The sequence below is a fragment of the Astyanax mexicanus genome, chromosome 16 (assembly GCF_023375975.1).
Source record: "Astyanax mexicanus isolate ESR-SI-001 chromosome 16, AstMex3_surface, whole genome shotgun sequence".
NCBI lineage: Eukaryota > Metazoa > Chordata > Actinopteri > Characiformes > Acestrorhamphidae > Astyanax > Astyanax mexicanus.
Window position 1 is genome coordinate 35024225 of NC_064423.1, and position 27931 is coordinate 35052155.

General features: G+C 37.6%; 1 protein-coding gene across 2 annotated transcripts; it reads left to right on the top strand.

Moving 5' to 3' along the window:
• Nucleotides 1-1081: 1081 nt before the first annotated feature.
• On the top strand, nucleotides 1082-27629 carry parvab (parvin, alpha b). 2 transcript variants are annotated; one of them, XM_049465823.1, is made up of 14 exons: nucleotides 1082-1167; nucleotides 10007-10257; nucleotides 17745-17834; nucleotides 17924-17994; nucleotides 19131-19233; nucleotides 19343-19483; nucleotides 19690-19805; nucleotides 20512-20570; nucleotides 22378-22397; nucleotides 23211-23272; nucleotides 23353-23421; nucleotides 24871-24972; nucleotides 25687-25759; nucleotides 27014-27629. In XM_049465823.1, the coding sequence occupies exons 2-14, from the start codon at nucleotides 10122-10124 to the stop codon at nucleotides 27088-27090; spliced, it is 1119 nt and encodes a 372-aa protein (XP_049321780.1). In that variant the 5' UTR covers nucleotides 1082-1167; nucleotides 10007-10121; the 3' UTR covers nucleotides 27091-27629. The 2 variants fall into 2 exon arrangements, with proteins under 2 accessions (XP_049321780.1, XP_007254717.1); XM_007254655.4 differs by lacking the exon at nucleotides 1082-1167 and having other exon boundaries at nucleotides 9955-10257.
• The last annotated feature ends 302 nt before the right edge of the window (nucleotides 27630-27931 follow it).

Consider the following 27931-nt stretch of genomic DNA (forward strand, 5'->3'; position numbering starts at 1 on the left):
CGCCACTCCTGAAAACAGATATCCAGTTGCAAAGCATTTAGCTCAATCATGCCGGCCAGATGATCTCTTTTGCATTGGATTACTGGTGCGTCAGGAGTGCAGCGTTTCATGCCTGGAGACAGACGAGGACGCGGAGCTGGAGAGAGCATTGGCGAGGGTCAGCAGGTCACTTGTTGCAGAGAAAGTGCACTTACATCTCTGTGGTGCTGTGGATGTGAGCACGTGCTGTTGAGTGTGTTCTCTGGCTGAGCAAGGACAAGGCTGCCCGGTCCGCTCTCTGTGTCCGACCCGGCCTTCATACAGCTGTGCATGGAAGTTTACATAAAATTCATCATGGGCATATAAAAGAATGGCATTGCAGCGTCTGGCTTTATTTGATTGCTTTGAGCTGTTCTTTTCTGGGGCAGAATGAGTGTGTAAAGATGTAAGTTGTAAGATGTAAGCCTCAAAATGTTGGATTTTATGTGTAACCAACTGCCAAGGACTCCAAGGACAGTAGGGGCCCTATTTAACAACTGGCGCAAGGGGACAATCCACTAAAGACAGAGCGCACCTGAATCTTAAATAAACTGGCAAGTGACATGCTGATTGGTTTATTTCACGCTATGTCCAAAACACACCCAAACAAATTAGTACATGCCTTTTGCACCTTTTGAGCCGCGCATGGTGTACTTTTCCCATCATTATGATAGCAAAGACACACTGACACGCCTTAAATCGAGCCGCACAATGCTATTTGACGGATTATTTACAAATATATAAAGGCTAATCGAGGCTAATCCTCCTCACCATTTTACTCTCTTTCTTACTCCAAACACAAACCACGCAGTTAGAGTTTCAGCTTCCCAGAGGGAGTTAGACCCCAGATGGGAATTTACATATCAAGCCCCGCCCAGGCTAAAAAAGATACTGCTCTTAAGGGATGATGTCCCATGCTGTTAACAGACATAAAACAGACAAACACAATTACACAAATAGCACTATTACATACATACATACATACATACATAAATCATGATATTAACCTTTTCTTTCTTTTTTCAGGTTAACAAAAACCCCAGGGCCCTCTCCCTCCCTGAAGATGGATCCGTCCAACAAGAAAAGGCTGCCCTGGTTCCATTTGCCTCCCTTTTAGCCCTCTGATCCTCAATGCAGCAGGATTAAAAGGTAAGTACGTACAATATTATTCTAGTGATGATGTTGCAGCTGGGTCTGTAGATCCTACTCTACACTCTACATAGTCTACCAAAGCTGGCACCCCATTTGGTCCAGTAAATGCTAAATTGGTAAATAAATCTGGACAACAGGCAGGCCAAGGAAGTGCTGCAGTCTGACAGAGACATTTCTGGGAAACACCTGTATATGGGGAGCATTATCCTTATGAAAAATACTAGGGTTTAAAATACTACTGTAGAAGTTGAAACATCAACTTAAGCTTTTTACTCTTTAATTAAAAGTGTAAAAGTACTGGATTCAAAACTACTTAAAGTATAAAATAAAATTAATGTAAGGGGAAAAATAAAGCTATTAAGAACAAAAGCTTAGTCCACACCACAGAATCCTATAGTGCACTACCCACACCCCCCCTCCCCCTCCCCAAAACACAATTTTCTAAAAGCCATGATTACTATTATGTTCTATTAAAATGTTGATAAATTTGGGATGCACTGTTTCAGTTGGATCCCTGTTTCAGCTGCTTATATGCCCATTGAAAATGAGTCTGCACGGATCATCATCATGCTAGGCTACATACATTACATTACATTACATTACATTACATTTGGCAGACGCTTTTGTCCAAAGCGACTTACAATATTGAAGTGCAAATAATAGAAGAGGTTAAGTACAAAAATAATAGAAGTTAAAAATAAAGCATCTATAGATAGGGCCTTAAGGAGGTCAGAGGGAAATAATGGGATAGAGGAGTAGAGAAGAGGAAGAAGGAGATGCGGTTAGAATTAGTTAGTTTGTTAGAGGTGTTAGGAGAGTAAGTGCTCTTTGAAGAGCTCTGTCTTCAGGAGTTTATTAAAGATAGTGAGAGATTCTCCTGATCTGGTAGTGGAAGGTAGTTTGTTCCACCATTGGGGAACTCTGTATGAGAACAGTCTGGATTGCTTTGTGTGAGTGTTTGGCAAAGCGAGGCGACGTTCATTGGAGGAGCGCAGCGGCCGGGAGGTAGCGTAAGCCTTCAGGAGCGAGTGCAGGTAGGAAGGAGCCTGTACTGTCATCACCTTGTAGGCGATTGTAAGCGCTTTGAATTTGATGCGAGCAGCAACCGGTAGCCAGTGGAGCTCAATGAGCAGCGGGGTGACATGTGCCCGTTTTGGTTGGTTGAAGACCAGACGTGCTGCTGCATTCTGGATCATCTGTAGTGGTTTTACTACACATGCCGGGAGATACATACGTGTGCAGGTGTGATGGATCACAGTATAAGCCAATAGGGAGTCAGAATGGTAGATGTTTATACTTTTCTACATCCAATCACAATCAGATTCTCTCTATCTGAATGGAGAGATTTATCTAGATAGGGGGTTTTATTGAATGATGAGGAGCCAGACAGAAAACGAGCTGAAATGAAATAGGAGCAACAAGGCTATTTTTTAAAATGTAAGGAGTAGAAAGTTCAGATAATTAGATACATTTCTACTTAAGTAAGATAAAAAAAGTATTTTTTTACTTCATTGCTTGACACCTCTGTGTGTCCAGGTTTTTTGTCAGACATAGGTGGCAACCCACTGTAAAAAAAAAATTGTTGAGAAAACTCAAAATTGTACGGCAACATGATGCAACAAGATTTTTTAGTTCAGTCAACAACTGTGCTGTTTGTCATTTTTATAGAGATTTATCTGTTTAGCCAACTTATATTTATATATATATTATTTTGTTTAAGCTATTACAATCTTCATGGTAAAAGAAATACAATATTCCTTTTAAACAAGTGATTGTGTTGTGTATTGATAAGCAGAACGCAAAGCAGAACTGCCAATACTGGCAACATAATACTGCGGCAGCACAACAGGGAACTCTGGAACTCCAAGTCAACATACTGTGATCACAAGGAACACAGAATAAAGGTGAATTTCCTGGCAATCAACACATATATAACACTAATGCACGACTAGGAGAAGGTAACTTTGGGTAACAGACAACACAGAGATGTTAAGTAAGAGAGAGGCCACACCCAATATGCAAATATATGGTGCCAGGAGCATTATGGGAAAGCTGTATGAACCGACACTGTAGAAAGAGCATTGACACATGTAGTATTCTAAAGTTGTCATTTTATTGAGTTGTACTGGCCGGTAAGTTCACTCAAATCGATAATATTAGTTCTCCTGACTAAAACACATAATCACTTTTTAGAGTGCCATGTTTCATGTAGGCCCCCTGGCTTATATATACAACTATATACAACTAATCTAATAAGTAATTCGACAAAGTAAATAACTTACCTACAAGGAGATGCATATGCCAGCGCCTTCAAAACTCCTGCTGTGCAAGACAAGAAGCCCCGTAGTGTTCGTTCCTCGTCCTCAGCACGCATGTGCAAAGCTTAATCAACAAAATGTTTTGTGTAGTTAAAAATTGCTGGTTGAGGTAACACATATACCCATGTATATACCCATCTATTGGCCAGACATGATTTTGTATGTTTATGTAGAGTAATTGACATTTCGTTGTTGCTGTGGCTCAAAAATGCAAATAAAGTGAATGAAACATAGTTGCTGTTTTTACAGTGTACCTTACTGGTCAGTGCAGCATTTTTTAGCTTCTATATACATGACAAAGGTCATGGGACATGATTCTAGTTTTTAATGCACTGTTGCTGCAGATGACTACTGATGTAACATTATTAGATACCAGCGAGATCCTGCTTCCTGCCTGACCCATGTGGACCTGTTTGCTTCGTCCCGGTGCAGAACGCTCTGCTCTTGTCTCTTGAGGTAACACGCTGTTACTGTGGCCCAGGGGGGCTCGCTGTTCCACGGCTTCATCTGGGAGCCGGAGAGATGACCTTGGGCCCTGGATGATGTTGTCAGGTGCAGCGTGTTTTGCGCAGCAGGGGTAGATGGCACAGATCCACATAGACAGAGAGGAAGGAAGAAAGAAAGAGAGAGAGAGAGAGAGAGAGAGAAATAGGACTGGCTGAAGAGGAAAAGTGTGGGTGGGGGGGGTGGCAGGGAGGGGGTTATTTTTCACGTCTGACCCGGGCCATGGTGACCTCAGCGGGGAGGCGCACAGCAGCGCTGCGGAGGCCGGAAGCCCTGAGTTGGGGATGAGAGGAGGGATGGAGGGAGGAGAAGGGGATGGAGGGATGTGGGTGGAGAGAAGGGAGGGTAGCTCTCACCTCTCCACTGCGCTGCTCTGCCTGTGAAGCACTGCAGGGTTCTGCTGAACCGCAGAGACAAAACGACAGATCAAAACGCAGCTAAAAGGAACCGTGGAAGAGTGACACACACATACAGCCTCACACACACACACACAATACACATACAAACACAAACACTCTCCAATTATATACCCTCCAACACACAACACACGCCGAGGCTGGGAATGCTGCAATTTCCTGCATTGTGGAGACTTCAGGATATATACAACTCTGAAAAAAAATTAAGAGACCATTTCAGTTTCTGAATCAGTTTCTCTGATTTTGCTATTTATAGTTTTATGTTTGAGTAAAATGAACGTTGTTGTTTTATTCTATAAACTACAGACATTTCTTCCAAATTCCAAATAAAAATATTTTTTTAACCTACTGTTTGCAAAAAAAAGGAAAAATGGCTGAAATGACTAAAAAGATGCAGAGCTTTCGGACTCCAAATAACGCAAAGAAAACAAGTTCATATTCATAAATATTTAAGAGTTCAGAAATCAGTAGTTGGAGGAATAACCCTGGTTTTTAATCACAGTTTTCATGCATCTTGGCATTTTCTCCTCCACCAGTCTTACACACTGCTTTTGGATAACTTCATGCTGCTTTACTCTTGGTGCAAAAATGTAAGCAGTTCAGTTTGATTTGATGGCTTGTGATCATCCACCTTCCTCTTGATTATATTCCAGAGGTTTTCAATTTGTTAAAATCAAAGAAACTCATCATTTTTAAGTGGTCTCTTATTTTTTTCCAGAGCTATATTGTAACAGCTGTGAAAAGCCTGAACCAGTGGAATAGAATTTCACTTCAGAGATGGAAGGAGATAGAATTAGTACTGATTGGTTATATGGAGATAATGTGAACTGATTATCTGAGTGTTGCTCACGACAGATCTAACTGTCTAAAAACCTTTAGCTAAATGGAGAGCGCCACAAGGTAACATGGACATGAAAGCACCCTGAAACACTGGCATCCATTCTCTCTGCCATCCACCAATCTTAAATCTTGGTTCCTTCTGCTCTAAGGAAGATCAGATTATCAGAGTGTGGCTAATGACTCTCACAGATCTGACTATGTATACCTGCCTAACTAAAACAAAAAAAGCTAGAAGGTAACATAGACATAAAGGCTCCCTGGAACACTGCCATCCATTCTTTCTGCCATCCACAAACCTTAAATCTTGGTTCCTCCAGCTCTGAGGAAAATTATTTTTTCATTTGCACCTTAATCTGGTGGAGGTGTGTGTATGTTTTCTGTATTATGGACTCTGGATCTCTTGTATTATAAATGAAGTGCAGTATAGTTGTTTTGTGACAATGTCATTCGAAAAAAAAAACACAGTACAAATTTTTTTTTATTTGATTTAAAATAGGGCCATACATAGAGTGAAGTACATATATTCGAGAGTATTATTTTAAAAATAAATCAAGTTTCACACTTTTATATATACTACATACTTAAAAAAAGTTAGTATTAGTAATTAGTTTACCGTTGGGGATGCATTGTCAGGTTGCACAGGCTGGTTAACCAACTTGGTAACACAGTAAAAAAAAAACATTACAAATTATAACCTTGTTTTATACTGTGACTACTTAAAAAAAAAAAGAGCATTTTAAATGTTTGAGTTTGGGTACATCGAGTTTACATTCCTTCAACACAATTTCTTTTATTAAGCAAATGGTAAAAAGTTTTCTGCTTTAAGCTTTTTTCTTGTAATGACATACACAATTTGGAGGCACTCTCAGTGTAATTGATTGGCTGGACCAGAGCCAATCAATCTTTATGTGAGAAATTCTAGTGGACATGCTTGGGCGAGTTCTTTTGAACAGTGATGAATAGCAAAAAATGTTAATTAAATATTTTTCTCGTCTTTCACACAGGAATTTTATTTACTTTTGGGAAGAAGAACAATGAGGAATGTATTACATAGACAAATCTGCATATTTCTGTTATTCTACATCAAACAGCTTTAGGACAGAAAGAATCTAGCATTCCGGATGCTGATTGCCATGTGCACACGACAAAGATCATACTTCTGTTCAAAAACTGACAAGAACAAACTTGAGGCCGCTTACGTGCTTTTGCTTTTTTGTAGTCTTTTTTATAGTAAGTACATTATTACAATTTCTCCCTAGTGGATATTGCACAACATACAAGCCAAAGTAAGCCAAAGTAAAGCATGCATGGAATTTTTTTGGCTGCTAAAATGTTGCAAGTTGTTTGAGTGATGAGTTTCTGTCCATTCTTATATACAGTCTATGGGTGGTCTGGGTTTCAAATTGAGCACCTCTTTAGATACACCCCTTTTAAGAGAGCATAGAACTAGGGGGATACCTCTCTTTTCGCTCTTATCGCTAGAGAGAAAACGGCATGTGTTACGTAAAAGCAGCGACTCTACAGTCAGCAGTTTAAGTCTGAGGGCCGAGTGTCAAGTGTGTACAGCATGACCCCAAGCAGCCATCGCAGAAACTGAAAACATCCGGATGAGGAGGGCTTGTGGGAGAGACCCCTAAGCTAGAACCCCTCCAGAAAGGTCATCCCCCACTTGTCGTTTCCCTTTTTTTAACCTGCAGCACACACTGCATTATAGCAGCAAATTGAAGCTGGCAGCAGTTCATCTTTTCATCTGAATAGACTAAACTCAGATAGAGGAAAACACTGCAGCACACACTGCAAAAGCACTATTAGCATTCAAACATGAAATGAGGTGGAAATTGAGTCATAATATACAGCAGAAATAATGAGGGTGAAAGATGAAGATGGGAAAGGAAGGAATGAAACGTAAAATAATTTAATTTTTTTTATAGTAAATAATTCTCAGATTATTCCCACCACAAAAATAAATCACCAAACACAGCAAATAAACGACACTAGACTATATTCATACATATTTGCTTAACATCAAAAATATATCATAAACCAAATCTAGTGTTCATTAATATGGACATAGGTTTTTATGTATATCCTTTCATACATTTTACCCATTTTTTCTGTCACACCAACTAAGCCAATTATTAACCCAACACTAGTAACGTGAGGACAGGACAAATACAACCAACTATATCTGTTTGGATAATATAATGTTTCATAAATAATTGCATAAAATTATATTATTGTAATTTTAAAACCATTATTTTTTTTTACATCTATACAGTAATAATAATAAAATAGCATAATAGTACAATTACACAATTTAAAAAGAATGAACGTTTAATTATTGAAAACATATTTCGATTTTGACTTTTTTAGACATTTTTTGGTATTCTAAATAAACAAAATAAACATATAAAACAATATTTATGTTATATATATAAATAAATGACATTTAAAAAGCTGCTCACCTAAAATAATAATCATCATTGGAATTATTATTTCTATAGTCGTCTTGTCTTTTGTCTTTTCTTGTCCCTTACACATGTAATATCTTATTTTTTATTTTATTATTAATATTATTATTCTATTTTCTGAGAAGAATGTACTAAATATTACTTTATTTTAGGAAATTACCAAATTATATATTTTTTATTATTTCATTAAGAATATCACCCACCCCTCTATACTCACCTAAATCACAGTAACAATAATTGTAATCTATGCCCACACTTTTGCATGCCCCTGTATATGTCATGCCCGTATCTGGAGTGATCTGAATGGGAGTCTGGTTCTGAGCAGTATTAGAGCAGACTTGAATACAGGGTCAGGCCCCATTCAGGCACCTTCCAGTCTGCGAGAAGGCCGAGCATAAGATTTTCGAACATAACTGCTCGGAAAATGTCTGCTGTAATGAGTGCCTGGGGCAGGGCCATGTCCATTGTGCTGTTTGTTTACATGGCTTTGTGCAGATAATTGTATCACGGGCAGGGAGAGAGGGCTCAGTGCTTTTGTGGAGCAAGTTTTTCATCGTAAAAAAATGACTCGAAGAGGAGTGAGTGACCAATAAAATCTGGGATTATTGTTAATAATGGCCAACTGTTCTTTGACCAGCATCCTGAGATGAAACTGTGCTGTGAATGATCAAATAGTCATACTAAAAACGACCAGTAACAGCAGTAGGTGATCCAATTCAGCAGCAGACTGCACTAATTTACAAGCATCACATTTTAACATTTTAACATATCAGGTTATTTAAGTTTATGTAAATATTTCAGATGTATTATAGTACCCATACCCTCTTCAGTCAGTGTTACATTCATCTGTTCAATTTCATCACCATTTGAGGTTAAAAGCAAAACTAGAAAATAGATTTTTACATCTAATGTATTGCAGAAGATATTAATTATAATCTCTTTTTGAATTTTTAGTTTTTCACATCTCCCTCTCACAATCAGGATTTCAGGATTTTCCATTTTTGCATCTTGTAATAAAAGTAAGTTGGGTTATATCATCATATTTGTGAGAAGATTCGCCTTTTCTGTTTACAAAATGCTAAAATAAAAAGAAAATTGAAAATCTTTTTCATTATGATCAGAAAATGAAACTGCTAAACTCTTCGCCTGCAGCCATGTCTCTGTGGTTTTGCATTGTCTTGTTGAAAAGTGCATGGTTGTCCCTGAAAAAGATGTTGCCTTGAAGGCAGCATATGTTTTGTATGTATGGCACAATATGCAAACCCCTTCACACATTTGTTGACAAACTGAAGACCCTCTGGCAATCTTTTTTCCTCAGGATTAGCCTTAAATTTCCCGCTCCTACGCCCTAAAAAACCAAGGGCTCAAATCAATCAAAGCCCACCCTATAGTGATATTAAAAAACATTTGGGGAATTACACTTAATCACATCTGTACTTCTGTTTATTATTAGTTAAATCCAACCAAATGTGACTTTACAACCTAAACATTTTATTCCACATTACATTTACTGTTTTTAGAAAATAATATGCGTACAATGTCTGATTTATACACATATGTACCAAAACTGATCAGTTATCACCTAATATTTAAAATAATATAACAGATTTGGTTATTACCAAATCTTACGATGGTGTCCTTTTATTAAATGAATGTTATGTTTTATACAGATTTTGGCAGCAGTTAATATAAAGTTAGATGACCCAAACCCTCCTAGCCTTTTATCAGAAGTTGTTTTTATTGCAGTATACTGTTATTGTTGTGATTCATTGCTCTCATCACTGACCACTGAATTCAGCACCCCCGCCAAGAAAAGCACCCCCTCTCGTCAGTGTGTACGCACCGTTTTCTTGATAAAAGCAGAGATAATTGCTTTGACTTTACTTTACTTAGAAACGGCATCTTAAGAAGAGGTGCTTTTCATGGTGGGGGGTGCAGATTTTAGGTTTATTTTAAAGCAAGTTCTGCTTTTTCTGCGATATCATTTTGGGGGAGGGGGGCAAATCCACCTATTTCTGATATTTCTGATATTCTGAATATTCAATGTTCTTTAGAATTTTCCTTTAAGTTTTTTTTTTTTTTTTTTACTGTAGACTAGTTCAACTTTAATTAATAATTGTATCTTTGTCCAGAACGGTCTCTCTCAGTGTAGACTGGCTGATCTGTCCTCGGGAGTTTGGCTGGGAATGTTACAGTGCAGTAGGGAGGGACTTGGACAGGGAAAACTGCTGCTGGAAGTGAGGAGAAATACTCAGCATTCCTCTACCCCTCCTTTCTTCTTCCACAGAGAGCAGGAAAAACTCTGCCTTTCCCAGAGTTAACCCGGAGATAGCCCAGCTCTAGCTCCTCTTTAGCCCTGCTCTAGCCCTGATTTAGCCCAGCCACAGAGAGAAGAGTCAGCCATGGCCTCTTCTCCTCAGAAATCTCCCTCTTCCCCCAAACCCCCGACCCCCAAATCTCCAGCCTCCCGCAAGAAGGACGACTCTTTCCTGGGGAAACTCGGAGGAACTCTGGCCAGACGGAAAAAGGCGAAAGAAGGTGGGAGCTAAACTCCTTTACTAAAGCCTTTACATTGTTTCCACAGGAGACTGAAGGATTCAAAATCAGCGTTAGTGTTTAGTAGTTTACTACAGTTAACTTCATATTTGTAGCTAGTCCTATCCCTCTGAGGAAAAGTGATAAATTAACTCCACTAGGTAAACTTCTAAAGTTAGTACAGCTGTTTCCAGCATGTCTTTCTGTTTACAACATATACAGAGTTTACTGTTATAAATCTCTGCAAATAAATGTGCTTTAATGTCTTCAATATTACATTGAAAAAAAAAAAACACATTGAAAACACATTGAATCAGAAGAGAGGCGTGTCTACACTTTTGACTGGTACTGCATAACGTAACCAAACAAAACCTTTAAAGCTTTTATTTTGCCCATCATAACTGTGTGTTTGTACAAGACAATAGTCTAAAACATTAAATAGAAAAAACGCAAGCAAATATTATTACAGTCAAAAATATACAGGAATGAGTTGTTTTTAAAAGATGGAGATAATTATAGCTGTTTACAAAACCCGATTCCAGATCTGTTGAGTGGTGTTGGTTGGCTCTTCTAAATGAACAAGCCAAAGCCCTAAAAGCTAGTTATTCTCTGGGATCTTCAAAAAGTTATCTGAGAGCTTAAATGTCTTGTGTGCAAAACAAAAATTACACATTAGGTATGCACCAAATATTTGGCATCAAGGTTGTTCGTCCAAAAATGGCAAAACATCACTTTTTGTGATTGGCTGAATAAACAAAATTTTAATTAACAACTGTGATGTTATTGATGGTACAGTCAAATCGCAACCAGCTGGAATGTTTAAAATGTTTTGTATAAAAGATATATAGTTTTAAAAGATAGATTAAAAGCAATTGATTAAAAAAAATTGACTTATGTAAATAATCAAAATCTGTCGGCCAGTGTTTGTACAAAACAACTAGAACAAATCCAAGCAAATATTATTATGGTCAAAAATGCTCAGGAATTATTATTATTTATTTTTTTAGAGTTAGGATATTTAGATGATAACTACAATTAATAATGATCTTTCCTACAAATAAGTTAGAAAAGCCTGAATGTGTAATTAAACAAAAATGAAAATTGCATTTACATTTTTGTATTGAAGGGCCCATAGCTTACAATTTTCTTGAATTTATGTTAAGTACATTTTTCTCAGATACACATTAAGTCAAAAAGTAAAATATTACAGAAATAGAGATATCAGTTTTTTTGTCCTACTGTGACAATATAAATGTAAAAAAAATCTAGCGTAAGAGCAAATATATAATTTATGCTGTTACATAAGTAAGATAAATTTAGCTTACAAAAGTAAGCTAAATAAAGCATTGCTGTTTCCCAACAGCACCCAAAACCACCCAAACATATAACATTAGACTTACTTACCACTTTATTAAATGTTAATGTTTTCTGTAACACTGGCTGCAAGACAAGTCCAAAGCATGATCAATCAACCTCTTAAACTTAACAGTTGGAAAGGTGTGCTTTTTGTCAAAATATGCTCTTTTTATACATACCTTATTTGGAATCATTGTGGCTAATGCAATTAAATGCATTAGACTTGTTTACACACATATAAAAATATTAGTGTTATGCTGCATAATATTTGAAAAAACTGATATAGTTTTAGATTTTTTTTTCTGTGATATACTGTATGATATATCATGTAATTCGATAATTATTAATAATGCGCACCATGTATCCAAGACTGGAGTAAAATAAGTAAACTAAAATTATCTTACATACCTTTTCACAACCTGCAATGTATTTGAACATTTTAACATCCCCACATAGTGATGATGATACTGACATGATATATTGTGCAGCCACTTGCTGCACAGTAGAACAGTGCACCACCATTCCATTTTTTAAACAATATTATAAGCAGCTTTTGTGTTTTCTTTATTTTCCTGACCTTAAATTGACCTGTGCTGTTCCTATAACTGCCATGTCCTAATTACATTATGATCTGAGTAAACGGCTGTATGAGGAGTTTTCTTGTAGCCTCAGGTTTCCTCAATTCGTAATGTAATCAATAAATGGCAGTTAAGGAAACATGAACAGTGGAAGTAATTTTTTTAGAGTGCAAGGCAGCTGCTTAGAGGAGCTCTAAGCTAATTGGCTGCTTATTTTTTGGTCCATGTTTGAAAAGTCAGAAAACTTATATATAAGCTTTAATACTAGCATCAACTGGCATTTCCTAACAATGATTGTGAACAGGTTAAAGCCCAAATAAGCTATTTAAACTCTGAGATTTTGGAAAAGTTATGTATAAAACTTTAATCAAATAAAAAATTACACATTAAGGATGAACCAAGTATTTTGCAACAAGATTGTTTGTTAAAAAATGTCTTTTGGTGATTGATTGAATAAGAGAAAACAATTTATAACCGTGAGTTTTTTTTAAGGTACAGTCAAATCGTAACCAGCTGGTTTGTAAAAATGTTCAGTATTAAACATACATTTTTAATGATAGTTTAAAAGTAACTGAAAATACATTGAAACATGTGGTACATGAAATACATGAAAAAGTGGTAAAATTAATCAAAATCAGCAAAAGAAACAGTTTTTTTTTTCAGTCGTTGACCAAATGTTTATTTTATATGGTATTGGTTTTGATGAAAACATAACATCCCTATAATATATTGACATTAAGTGAGTTTTAAAGAATTTTAACCAATTTTATTTGCCTCTGCACTGTATATGAACTCCCAATCAAGCTCAGTTTAGCTGTAGTGATTCCTCACAGAACATTCCTATATTTGTGTAGAATACTTATGTTTACAGCCCCATAATTTGTAATGCATTCTAAGGACATAGGGAATTAATAGGCGACCATAACTTGCATAGTACAGTAGCTAATAGCCTGCATATTCTTAAAAAAACTCTTTATTCCGCTTCACTCTGCTTTAACCTGACCATTCATCAGGCTATAACCACAGCCTTTGTTGGTTCGTCTAGTGCACTTCTTCTTCACTCCGTCAGGCTCTGTAGGAGTCACCCATCCGAGTGTTTACAAAAAGCTTCAAGGCCGAGCTTTAACCTTATATGGAAGAGTGCTGGCCGCTGCCTCCCAGTGAATCATACCAGACCATCACCCGCAGGTCTGGGTTGCTACTGAACTGAATGACTGCATTCTGTAGACTGTAGTCTTTTAACCTAAAGGACAGAGCTCTGTGGGGTAGCTGTGATCTCGTTGGCCATGTAATATGTAAGTAAGTAAGTAGGGTGAAGAGCATTCTTCTGTAATTGGCCATCTGTATTTGCCTTCTACTAAAAACAAATGAATCTCGAAGGCGATAGTGCTTTTCCATGGAAAGCTGTGTTGGTTCCTTTTCCGCTCTCTGCGTACAGCTGCGCCCCAGCCACTCAAGCCTGGGTCTCTGAGGTGAACACAAATTACTTGGGTTTATTTGATTCCATTGAGAGCCTCTCTGGGCCCATAAGGCAGGAGTATATTTAGTTAGGAATGTTGAGACATGCAGAATCTATTCAAAAGAGCGACGGAAGGAGAAGCGGGCTTTAGACAAGCCGAAGAGTTCGCTCAGAAAACAACAGAAAGGTTCAATCTAAGGGCAGCACATGTATAAGCATCTTCATTTTAGACATTGTTTGGTCTGGATAGTATTTTTTTAAATCAATATTATTTTAATAACAGTAGTATAATTTTGATATTTCCATATGATTCAGGCTGCATTCTGGTGTTCTGAGCTTCATAACTGAAGACCAGAGTAGCATACAAACATCATACTCACACACAGTTTCATACAAAACAGCAGGACTCGCTGTATCTAACCAGTAGAGATGAATGAAAACTAAATCTCATCAAAATAAACGCAGGCATGTGTGGGTACCTCCTATAAATTCTTTGTAATTTGTAGTGAATTAAATGTACATCAAACTATAATAAATTGGCCTAGGGTTCTAGGAGATATAGATGATTTACAGAGCACTGTAAGTAACAGAACACTACGATGTAAGACCAGAACTAAGGTTGTGCTACAACCTGACTACCCATTCGTATGCACCCACCTCACTCAGCAGCTAACAGTCATGACTACCATATCTACTGTAACTGTAGATTAACATTTATCTATGAACTTAAATAAAAGTCTAATCTGAAACATGTGCACTGGACATTGTGTCTGATATTGTCAGGCAGGCAGAATTTGGAACAACACCTGTAAAGCTGTCTCAGCAAACTGAAACATTATACCAACCAATCAGTGTCAAGTTTAGGGAGTTGCCATTTAGCTGAATATGGTTTGGTTTGTTTCAGAGTAAAAATATATATATTTTTAGAGACTTTGGCGTTTCAAACCAATCACAGAAAGTGGATGCAGGCTGTAATCGCCTGTTAAATGATAGAATAGAATAAAATAGAATTAAAATATTGTGCTTGCATTTACATAAATACAACAGATTATGCTTATAATTGCTGTATCTACTGTAACTGTTGATTAGCCCTTATTTATAAACAAATATAAAAGGAATTTGAGAGGGATCATTCTGACTCATTGTTACACATTTTAATTCTGTTCTGTGACACAAACACTTTAAGGGAGTAAAATTTTAATAGGGAGGCAGAATTTGGCACAAGGGGTGTGCCATATCGTATCGCACACAACATTTTTGAATATCGTGAACAATATTATACTCTGAAATATCGTGCCAGATCACCCACCGCTAATTATCACATCAGGGTGCTACTTTTTTGCTGTTTTTTTGTGAAAAATTCACACTGTTCTCATTTCCCATTATACAGTATATCTACTAGGGACAGATTATATCTGTCCAGTATCATTTTTTTTATTCTGGATATATGGAGATATTTGGAGTGCATTATTAGTGTCATGACATTCTGGATCATTAATTTCTGTTACAAATCTGATAAAATTCTTGTATTTTTTTAATATCTCAGTTAGGGGTATGCCATATCATATTGTGTGCAATAATGAAATTTAATTTTCATTGTGTTGCAGTAGAGTGTTTTGTTATGTCACCAAGAGTATTGTGATGTTTTTTAGAGCCATATCACCTACTCTTATTTGGCATAACACACTGCCTCACATCAGATGCACAGCCTTCTCTTAAGCAGTTAATCTTATCTATAGGGAGGCACAGTTGATGTATGTGATGATGACAGGACATAGTAAAGTTCTTTAGTGCACTCAGAACCTCGGTTCTGACTCTTGTTTGATCTTAGACATGCTCTGGCCGTGTGTTTTAGCCTGTAAGGTTCTTGGCCGTTGCTGGCACTGAGCTGAGCGTGCTTCATACTAGACTGGCGTAATGGGAGAGCTGATTAAAAACAGGATGTTGATGTCTCCAGGGATGTCGGCTTTGACTTCTGCAGGCTTTTTCTCACAGGCATGTGCAGAAGCATGGCTGCGGTGATTGGCCCACACTGACGGGGATTCATGGCACATAGAGCAGGAGAGGCTGGAGTCAGCTGGGAGTGACTCGCCACATGCTGGCTCACTCTGAGCCATGCAGGGTCGGCTAAATGAGAGATGAGGACATTGTAGTGAAGCGCTGTGCAGCGAAATCTGTAGCTAAGTGTTCGGCACATTCAGTCATTTACAAAAATTACAGACTGCTGGGATGAATGGTTAGGACTGGACAAGTCTTTCTTCAGGATACGGTTGTTACGATAGTGTAGGATCATAATGTGTGAATGATCCCTTTCAGTAACCATATATTGGCCATTTAAGTGTGTCCATTAATTAGGAAATATAAGTGTAAATATAGCACATTTAAGTGTTTAATGTAAAAATATTGTCCAGATATATATAAGATTGTAAAAGGACAATATATGAATAATTATTGAAAGAACTCTTATTGGATAAGAATGCTTATTGGATTAACCTCATAAAATTGTCACATTTTTACATTTTCTTTCATTTCTTCTTCTTTTTTTATTTTGCAAGTGCAGTACCAACCGTGAAATTTGCCGTTGCAGATCTATTGGTGTGCAATCAATCATGCACCTTGCAGTTTGATTTAGGGCGTGTCAATGTGTCTTTGCTATCTTAATGACGGGAAAAGTACACCTTACTCATTGTTTGTGCATAGTGTGCAAAAAAAAAAGAAAAACGCATCTTGTGAAGGATATAAGAATGAGCCGTGTATGTTGTAACATTTGTAGACACACCTTATACTAAATGCATTTAGCTACTTTAAGTTGTAACCATTGCTGACACAGATGTGCAAATGCACACAGACAGCAGTCTGAGGAAAAACTACCAGTAGAATCTGACTCTCTGAAACTGAATGTCAGGAGTGTGCTGGAGGGGTACAAATTAATTTAATAAGACACAGCAGTGCTGCAGGAGTTTTTAAACACCTTAGTGTCACTGCTGAATTGAGAATTGAAAATCTAGCCAGTGGGCAGCTTACTGGGGGCAGTGTCCTGGGACCACTTTTGAAGGACTAGAGGAGGATGACCAACACTGTGAACTGTTCAGCAACAGATTTAGGGCTTCTGTCTCTAATTTTGCTTTATCTACAAGGTGTAGCAGCAGCTGTAGCTGTAGTAAGGACTGTGTAATAGAGTGAAGGACAGTGAGTGATTAACCAGAGTGTTTAAAAACTTCAGCAGCACTGCTGCTGTATCTGATCCACTCACTGTACATCAGCACAACACACACTACTAACACCTCATACACCACCACCATGCTAATCAGTGCTAATCACCGCAGCATTGAAGAACAAGATGAATGGAGTATAATAATAATAAAGTATACAGAGAAACAGATACAGGACTACAGTACTCCTATATGATCAGTTGAGCTGAGAATATGAACAATGAATGTAAATACAAGGAGGTGGTTTTAAGGAAATGGCTGGTTGGTATATATCATCATTTCTCCCCTCACATTTACATATCTAGGCTTTTAACAAACGACCACAGACTGCATGATGTATGAAATGCAATTGCGCTAGAATGAATCTCTGTGTGGTCAGTTTATACCCCTGGGTTAGATCACGCCTAAAACTTTCCAAATCATGAAGTGCTTTCACTTTGTGTCCAGTCCCCCGCGGTACTGAATATGGTAAGATGTGTATCGATTGAAAGGCCCATTGAAGGGCCGAGTTGTAGCTGGGGCTCTTGTTAACCCAGACGTGTTCAGGCCTGAATGCATAGCATTAGATGTGGCACTCTGAGCAGCCTCCCTCTGCTAAAACCAATACCACATAACTGACCACTAATGATGAGAGGCACAGCCTAGTGCAGAATGGACTGCTGCTACTGTGTGTCTCCTCCATTAGCTGTGCCCGCTATGATAAAACATACAGCTTACAGCATAGTGTAATAACTGGTTGAACATGCCGGGGTAGCGACGGAAGTAAATCAAGGTCAGAGAAGAGCCGGCGATGTGTGTATAGTCATTTTTATATGTTTGCAAGTATATAAAGAGAAAAGCTTTTTGATCCCAGAGGAAAATAACACGTATTGATGTTCTTTGCAGTTTCTGAGCTCCAAGAAGAGGGCATGAATGCAATCAACCTGCCCCTGAGCCCCACCCCATTCGAGCTGGATCCTGAGGACACCATGCTGGGTAACATTTCACACCACCAGAGACTCAGTTTTCAACCCCACATTCTCCAGCTTGCTTTAAATCACTGTATGCCCACTTTGTTCTTTAAGAGGAGAATGAAGTCCGCACCATGGTGGATCCCAACTCCAGAAACGACCCCAAACTGCAAGAACTGATGAAGGTATCGTCAAATCATCATATGGTAGCTGTCCAGTGAAAATCATGTGTCTCTTAAATGATGAATGAACATAAAAAGGCAAAAGCTTTCCTTCTTTACTTTGATTGGAAGTTTATATTAAATAAGAGTTTTTTTTTTATAATTTTGTATAAAAATTATATTCACAAGCACTATTGATATTTAACAGCGTTAGTGGAAGGCATGAAAATAGACTGTTGACAGGGTGTAAGATAGTAATGAGCATTGTGACGCACCCCGTGCAGGGTGTAAGATAGGGCTTGTAATCTTATACAACATAAAAACTATTCAAATTTGTTCTCTTAAATTTTGATAGGAAATATCAAAATTGTGATGGGACACAAAATTGTTATGATACATGCTATAAACATACATATACAGCTCTGGAAAAAATAAGAAACCACTTAAAAATGATTAGTTTCTTTAATTTTACCAAATTAAAAAACTCTGGAATAAAATCAAGAGGAAGATGGATGATCACAAGCCATCAAACCAAACTGAAATGTTTGATTTTTTGCACCAGGAGTTATGACATAAAGTTATCCAAAAGCAGTGTGTAAGACTGGTGGAGGAGAACATGCCAAGATGCATGAAAACTGTGATTAAAAAACAGGGTTATTCTATCAAACATTGACTTCTAAACTCTTAAAACTTTATGAATATAAACTTGTTTTCTTTGCATTATTTGAGGTCTGAAAGCTCTGCATCTTTTTTAATATTTCAGCCATTTTTCATTTGAATGCTCTAAATGACAGTAGTTTTGTTTGGAATTTGGGAGAAATATTGTCCATAGTTCACAGAATAAAACAACAACATTCATTTACTCAAACATATACACATAAAAATCGATTCCGAAACTGAAGTGGTGTCTTAATTTTTTTCTAGAGCTGTATGTAGGCTGCATGCCCAGAAATCCAATTATTATCTACATATATTTATGTACATATGACATGTGAGTCAAACTTGATTTGAAAACATCAGATTTGACATGTAAACACAGCCTTTAAAAAATCAAACCTTTGATTTGAGTCGCTTTAACCTAGGAATGTGAATGTAACTTATGTAAGTAAATTGAACACTGCTATGGTGCAACTTAATGTTCCTCTTTCCGTCTGGTTCAGGTACTGATTGACTGGATCAATGATGTTCTAGTAGGAGAGCGGATCATCGTTAAAGATCTGGCTGAAGATCTTTATGATGGACAGGTTCTACAGAAGCTCTTTGGTAATCCTTTAGTTTTTGGAGTCTCATCGTGTTTAAAGATCCTGTAGATATCTGTTGTTTTCTCATCTGATCTGAACAAGGAGGCTGTCATTTTCTTATTGGTTTTTAGAGAAGCTGGAAGGGGAGAAGCTCAATGTTGCTGAGGTTACACAGTCTGAGATCGCCCAGAAGCAGAAGCTACAGACAGTTCTGGAAAAGATCAATGACACCCTTAAAGTGTCCTCCAGGAACATCAAATGGAACATCGACTGTAAATAGCTCCAGAATCCTTTGGGTTTTACAGTTGGAATGTGTTTAGTCAGTAGATTTCTGCAGTTTAGTGCAGCTCATTGTTAAATAGTAGCAGTACATGTTTAGATATTGGTGTTTTTGGTTCATTTCATCATAATATTAAACCATATATGTAACATTCTTTAATGATCTTGACCTCTATTTATCTGTTTGTCTGTTTCTCAGCGGTCCATGCTAAGAGCATAGTGGCTATTCTGCATTTGCTTGTTGCCTTGTCTCAACATTTCAGAGCTCCGATCCGTCTTCCAGACCATGTGTCCATACAAGTAGTCGTAGTCCAGGTAGGCAGACATTTGATTTCATCTTGTTTTTCTTACTTGATTTGTAAAACCTGCACAGTATCTTGCCTAAGACTGGACAATAATTCTAAATCAATGTATTAATTGTGATAGAAAATGTTTCATTTGATGTTTAAAAACAGAGTACATTGCATAACTTGAATTAAAATGGGGCCGCAAATGGTTTAGCAGTCTAAAACACTGCCACTATGATTGGGAGACCGCTGGTTCGAATCCCGGTCATGCAGCTGGTCATCAGCTGCCGGAGCCCTGAGAGAGCACAACTGGCCTCGCTCTCTTTGGGTGGGTACAGTAGATGGTGCTCTTTTCCCTCATCACTCCTAGGGTGATGTTGACCAGCACAAGGCGTCTGTGAGCTGATGTATCAGAACCGAGCGTGCTGTGATGTTATTCGGCAATGCTGCATCAGCAGCTGGAACAAGGTGGAGTCTGACTTCACATGTGTCGGAGGAGACATGTGCTAGTCTTCACCCTGCTTGTGTTGTGGCATCACCAGTGATGGGGCATATACAGCTGGGTAGCAGCTGAGTAGGTGGGAAAATTGACGTAGCTTAAATTGAGAGAAAATGGGAAAAATTAGAAACAAAAGGATTAAAAGGTTTTAAATAGAAAAGTTATGTTAATACTTTTTTCTGTTATGTCCTGTATTATATAATACTAGCACATTGATATAATTTGTGTCCAACAGAAACGTGAGGGCATACTCCAGTCTCGGCAGGTCCAGGAGGAAATTACAGGCAACACAGAGTATGTCTTCACTGTTATACTTTTTATTTGTCTGTAACTAAATACAGCTGTGAAACAAAAACTGGATATGCTAATACTGTATCTTCCCAACAACTGAAAAAGTACATTGAAACCACTTAAAATTTCTAAAACTTGATTTTTCTTTAATAGTGAGCTTGTGATCAGTGCTCTTATTGGCTGGCTTATGTCACCCTGACAGCTCAAAGTATATTTATAATTATTCTTGAGTTTTTTATTTTTCTGTTAATGTGATCTATAGCTGACATTTCTCTGAACAATTCACGCTCCTAAACTGGCAATCATACACAAAGATCAACATTTCACTGCATCACAAGAGATATCAATGCATTAACCCTGGTCCTGAAAGCACCAAAAGGTCCTGCTCTGTACATTTTAATGTTTCCTGCTCCCAACCTGATTTAACTCATAAGCTCATTAAGAAGCTTTTTCTAGGATTCACATTGGTGCCGCATGCAAATTAATCTGATATATCCAATCTAGGACCACAAAAGTGTGTGACTCAAATCTGATGTCAAAAGATTGAATTTTACATGTTCACACTGCCCTGAAAAAATCAGTTCTGTGTAAACCAAGGCAGAGAATCAGATTAACTGAGATAAATGTAGCAGAAAAATGTTTTTTCATCAGTTTATAGAAGAAATGGATCAAACTTTGAAAGTGACAGCAATTTTATTAATATTACTATGTTTATAACCAATTAAATAACATTAGTATACTGTACATAATCTGGTTTTGCAGTGATTTGCAGTGTTTAACCATCCGAAGTGAAAAAGGCATTGTTGCAGTGTTGCAGATTTTAGCAAATACATTTTAGTATGCAGCATTATTTTTTTGTGTTATATACACAGTATCAATGATCATTAGGAAAAGCTATGATTGAGGTAATTATTTAGTCTTTTAAAACATTTTAGTGGCAAGTATTTGTAGCTAATCTTAGAAATATATAAATAAACAATAGATCTACTCACTGGGACCTCAAAACCTCATTGAGCATGACCCATTTACACTTCTATGGACAAAAAAAAAACGTAGCAATATGTTATAAATATGATAAATTGAGATAAAAACTGATAAATAAACAGTTATTGCTACATTTTGGAAGAGAGGGGAAATCAGTCGCCGTGGTTGTTGGATCTTCTCAGCGTCTCCGGAGTTGAAAAGTGAGAAATGCGCAGTGACATGCCAGACCCCGGGGATGGAGGGGGGCTGGTTTGGATGGTGTAGAGCTGGATCCTCATGCTGATGAGCAGCTTTGCGGTCAGATGAGCTCGAACAGCACCGTGGCTGCGCTTCTGCCAGCTCTCCGCTTCTGCCCAGCCCGGCCCGGCCCTGCTCTGATTAATAGCGCTCCAGTGGGTGCAAATCACCTCCCCTGATAAGGCCGAGCGCAGGGCTCTTGGCTGCCGGGGGCGCGTGGGCAGCAGCTGCCCAGGCATGCCTCTGCCGGGGCAGATTTGAGCGTGAAGACGAGGTGCTGGTGGGCAGATGTCCACCAGGCCAGCGTCCTAAAACTCAACTACGTTTGAACGCTTTGTGACCGGGAGCACAGCATGGGCACAAACCTCTCCCCTGCTAATCTTTTTGTTTGCCTTTCAGTCAGGACTCTCTTGAATACACCCTCTGCATTAATGCTTTAAACCACACTGACCTGCTTACGGGCGGTGATTCAGTTCCTCACTCTCATAAATAACATGTTAGTTTGATAGTAATTAAGATTACATTTTTTTTTTTTACAAATTAATCAGTGAATAATTTTGGTTTGTTTTTTGTCTTCCTTATTTTGCAGGGCACTTTCTGGAAGACATGGTTTGTACCCTTTTTTAATCTCAGCTATAATTAAGCATATCTACAGTCCTCTCCAAAAGTATTGGGACATTGACGCCAATTTCTTTAATTCTGCTGTAGCAAACATTTAGGTTTGGCCTTTAAAAGATACCAAGCAATTTTGTCTAGTGAGCAAAAGTATTGGAACCTGTGACTGTCAGGTGTGTTTTCTTGCCCAGGTGTGTCCTGATACATAGATTATTCAAACAATAAATAGCGCTGAATGTCTGAACGCTCACTTTCAGATTTGGATTTTGCCTGTGCAGACTGTTAATTTATAATTGGAGGGGAAACCATTATGAAAACTAGAGAACTGTGAGTCTATGGGTGAACAACTAGCAACTGTGAAGCTGAGAGAAGATGAAAAATCTGTCAGAGTCATTGTTCAAATTATGTTTATAGCCAGAACAACTCTTTGAATTGTCCTAAAGAAGAAAGTCATCACTGGTGTACTAAGTAACAGATGTCGATCAGGTAGACCATGGAAAACCACAACAGTTCATGACAGTTTGGTGAAGAAAACTTGAAATGAACTATGTATTATTTTTTTAAAAGTCAATGTTAATATAATTATTGTTTATGTAAAGTTGAGTTTGTGCACTGCTGCATCTTCTTGTGTGTGCAACAAGAAGGGGTGTAAACACATTGAGATTAAAAATGCTTGAAAATCAATAACTGATTAATTAACCTGTGGTTTAATTGGTTAACCAGTGAAGAGGATTATTTTTTATTTATTTATTTTTTAATCCGGCATTTTTTGTTCAGATAATAAACGTTTTCTTCCTCCTCACACAGAGCGCGATGCCTTTGACACCCTGTTCGACCATGCACCAGATAAGCTGAACGTGGTTAAAAAGGTAGGTCTACCTAACTCTCTTTAATTTAACTTCACTATAGGAAATGATGGACATCTGAAACTATCCTATCTCTCCCGCAGACTCTCATCACATTTGTGAACAAGCACTTAAACAAGTTGAATCTGGAGGTGTCTGAGCTGGATTCACAGGTAAGCATGCTCTAAAAAATATGCGTTAAAAGTAACATAATACAGAAAGATGTTAAATCATGCACCTAACATCTGGGTTGCACGTAGGACCATTCCCTTCCCCTATACACTACCCCCTAACACTGGTAATCTACTCCACCTAAAAGCTAGGTTACTGTGGCCGTTTATGATTCGATCGGCAACATTTGACACAAAAACAGTATAATTTGTCGGTATTTTTTTAGCTTAATTAGGGCTACAAAACCTCCAGACGTGACGACTTTGCTACAAGTAAATTAGAAAGTAAAGTAAACTTGAAAGAAAAACTATACCATACCTTACGGACTATAAGGCACACTTTATTATAAGGCACACTATCAATGATTGTCTATTTTTGAGGTCTATTTGAGGCGCACCGGATTATAAGAGTGCATTTTAAACGACACTAGTAGAGAACAGGGGTGTCACCATGTTTCCCTTCTAATGGGGAGGCTGGGGGAAGCGCTTAAGTAATTCTTAAAAAAAAAAAAAAAATATATATATATATATATATATATATATTAAAGTTAAATGAGCACCAGTTGTTAATCTACACACTTTCTCTCCTAAAACTGTTTATTTGGGTGAGTAAAGCACTTCAGTTTACTTACAGTAAGCTTAGATTCCCAAAATTTTCAACAGCATGATTAGTAGCAGCGCTAGCCATGGATAGCAGCGCTTAGTGCTAGTAAATGCCTCCCGACAGCGCTACACTAAGGATGCCTGAGTGTTCTGGTAACCCAGGCCGGTTTTAGCTAGCGATTTGTCCCATGTAGCTTGTTTTAACACAGTAAATACGCAGACTACACTCAGATATACTAACCTCTGAATTACGAAAGAGCTAGTGGTGTGGTTAGCGGCTAATGCTAATACTGCTCCAGCCTCGGTGCTGGAGAAACATCCCTAAAACTCCTTTATAACGCTGCATTCAAACCAATACCAATTCATACCTAAAGAGCACCAGATTATAATTTTGGGGAAAATTTAAGTATTTGAAGTGGGCCTTATAGTGTGAAAAATACGATACTTGAAAATTGATATGTGAAAATTACGTTTTTTGGGATATTTCAGAGTACTTCATAGGCATGTTGAATTGCACACATCGAACAGGCATACCATTGTTTTTATGCTCATTGTCCATTTAATTGGCTCCACTGACTGTATAGGAACACTCCTTCACACAAAGCTGGTATTATTGTTTGGGTGGTGGGTCATTATTCTCAGTACTGCAGTGATTAGCACTGATTAGCATGGTGGTGGTGAATGAGGTGTAAGTGTGTGTTATGCTGGTATGAGTAGATCAGCCACAGCAGTGCTGCTGGAGTTTTTAAACACCTCATTGCTTATAAAACCGTCAGCAGTGTGTAGAATCAGTGATATGGTGTTAATCTTATGACTGATCAGTGTATCCCTCTTGTCTTTGCTAATTAGTTTGCTGATGGTGTGTACCTGGTTCTGCTGATGGGACTCCTGGAGGGATATTTTGTCCCGCTCTACAGTTTTTTTCTCACCCCAGAGAATTTTGACCATAAGGTAAAGCTATTCCTTCAGTTTTTTTTGTGTGCTGTTATGTCTGATATCCAGTATATATTAGCTCATTTTCTGCCTAATGTTACATGGCATGATTTTTATTCAATCATTACATATAAAGGTTTCACGTTTGATAAAAAAAACATGACTGAAAATCATAATTGTAATTAGAATTGAATCTACAACTGTCAAAAAATAATGAATAAAATTACAAAATTAGCGCTTACCTTAACTTAATTTTAAAATCAATATTTTAAACTAATTTCATGATCATGGCAATTCATTGGCCTTTATTTGTCTTCTTGACCATATCTGAATCCAGTTGAACTCTTTAGCAATATGGAAGAATGGGAAAGTTTACAGCATTGCGGAATTGGGTGATACAGTCAGTTAAACATGAACTAAAATAAATATATACAGCATTTTGTGGAAATTACCCAAACCACAAAGGACTGAGAGAGCTTTAAGGAGAATAGGAGGCTCTAACCAGTATGTGTGTAGTATTTCTAATGCATAAATTGTTTGGTAAGTGTTCATCAAGTCCATCACTGGCAGTTCACTGTATTCAGTAGGTTCTGTTTGAAACTAAGGCCCAGTATCTTCAAAAGAAAACATGAACAAAGCAAAAACTTTCATCACAATGTTTTCAGCTTCTTTTAACTTACTGTCTGCCTATAAGGGTTTATTTATCATCACTCTATCCTGTATTTTTTATAGGTGCACAATGTTTCTTTCTCTTTTGAGCTGATGCAAGATGGAGGCTTGGAGAAACCGAAGCCCAGGCCTGAGGGTGAGTGTGTTTGTGGTCTTATGATTACTTACAGCTGTACGTTGGTCAAGCACAACACATTTCAGAGTACTGTAATTGGTTTTAGACGACTTCATTGGCTCTGAAATACTAATCTAAAAAGTGACCTGATTACAAACAACTGTAGTTTATCCTAGTTAGCGCTAAGTATTGCCATGCGCCTATAGCTTTCTTTAATGTTGCCCTCACGCTTCATCAGATGTGAAGCTAATCACTACAAGAGGGTGCCGTTATTTGAACTTCCCCAATTAGCTTTGATGTAAACGATCATTGCACGCTGAATTTGATGTAAACAGTGACTGCACCACAGTTCGCTGCATTTTAGATTCAGGCTTTGTGGAACCGTGAGAGTCATTGGCGGTGAACGGATTCAGCTAGAACCATACTCAAATAAAGGGGCTACATTATGCAAAATTCACTTTTGGTATGATTCGACTGCTATCAGAAATCATTTTGGTGTCAGAAATTATTTCCTTCTATAAGCCATTTTTATCCTCCCTTATTGTGACATCACAATAAGGAAACCAACATAGAACCACCCTAGCCCCACCCTCTAGATCAGTACACAGCAGGATTAGCCAGTAGACTTTGTCTGAGGAAGGGATCTGTAGCTACTGTCCTTGGCAAGGCAGCAGACAAGGAAGATGTAAGTACTTTCAAAAAATGAATTTTGTGCTTCTATCACAGTTAAGCATGAACTGGCTTTGTTCATGTTTTGCCATTTAGCCCAAGCTTAACACGAACATGTGGTAAACACTTAGTATAAACATGAGGTGTGGCCAGCAACAGCTTATTTGCATAAAAGTGACAGAGCCCTTAAACAGCTCATACTAAAAGGGACTGAAATTGCCAAAGATTGAAGATGGTGATATCTCTTTTTGTGAGAGTGATTTTGTGCAAAGAACTATTATGTGCCCTAAATTGAAATGAAATAAAATGAAAGTAAATGTAAATGTAAATGTAATGTGATGTAAGAAACACTGTAAACTAATTTGCATTCATATGGTCCCAAATACTGATTTGGGATTGTAAATGTGAGGAACAAAAATTTAACTGAAGAAAAGGTAATTTGACATGGTGGTCATGCCATGTGTAAATACACAGAGAAGTATAAATCCACTAAAATATCCCTTAGATCTCATTTTCACATGTTATGGAGCACTTTGGATAATATTTAGCTATATATTCTTCCCTTTCTAAACAAAACCTCTCCACGTCTCTTGTGTTTTTTCTCAGACATTGTCAACTGTGACCTGAAGTCCACGTTACGGGTGCTCTACAACCTTTTTACCAAGTACAGGAGCGTTGACTAAACCGAAGAAAAGACACCATTTCTCTAAACGACCAAAACACTCATTCAGTTTTCAGATGATATCCTTATCAGTATTACGTGAGATTATTTTCATTTATAGATTGCATTTATACACAGTAAATCTGCCACACTTTTAGTGTTAAATCAACACAAATCTAAAATTTAACACTGGTGAATTTATTAGGTATAAATGGAATCTAAAAGTTGTAGTAGTAGTTTTCTGTGCTTTGGAAAATCTGCTCATTATTTATTCAGCATTTCAAGATCTTCGTATACATTAAACGAGAATATTTGTTTTTTTATTCTTTTTTGTTATATAGATTAATAGACATTTATGAAGGAACAACATATAAGAATTTGAGTAGAAATGAATATTCCAAATGAAGGGTTTGTAATAATAATAATAATTGTGTCTTGTTTGTAATTCAGTTGAATATATGAGTTTTTTGAATGTATATATGGCTGTGCTAAAACACACAAACTCTCTTGTAGCATCTGCTTTTGAAGTATTTCACATGATAAAAGAAAAATAACTTAAAATGACTTGACATTTTCTCATATTTTACACAGGATGGTTGGTAATTTGTTTCCGCTTTATGTATTAAATTTCTGTGTTTATTAGAGTTCTGTGCAGGAGGAATCGAACATTTTAGGACCAAATTAAGTGGTTGGACTTTGGCTCATTGTATCGTAGAGGAGGGACTGAATGGTTTTCTTGCTTATTTTATGGCGTCTATAGATCGCTGCGAGTAAACAGAACTTGAAATTGGCTTCATTTAACCCCCCTGCCCAGAGGGCAGGCAGAGAATTCTGACTGTATGCAGGAGCATTGCTCCGAGTTG

What these genes read in the sequence shown, in the direction of transcription:
- parvab (XM_049465823.1), top strand. Translation starts at nt 10,122, where the DNA reads ATGGCCTCTTCTCCTCAGAAATCTCCCTCTTCCCCCAAACCCCCGACC. An exon ending in GGCACTTTCTGGAAGACATG is followed by an intron (nt 22,398 to 23,210) that starts GTTTGTACCCTT and finishes CTCCTCACACAG; the next exon opens with AGCGCGATGCCTTTGACACC. An exon ending in AGCTGAACGTGGTTAAAAAG is followed by an intron (nt 23,273 to 23,352) that starts GTAGGTCTACCT and finishes TCTCTCCCGCAG; the next exon opens with ACTCTCATCACATTTGTGAA.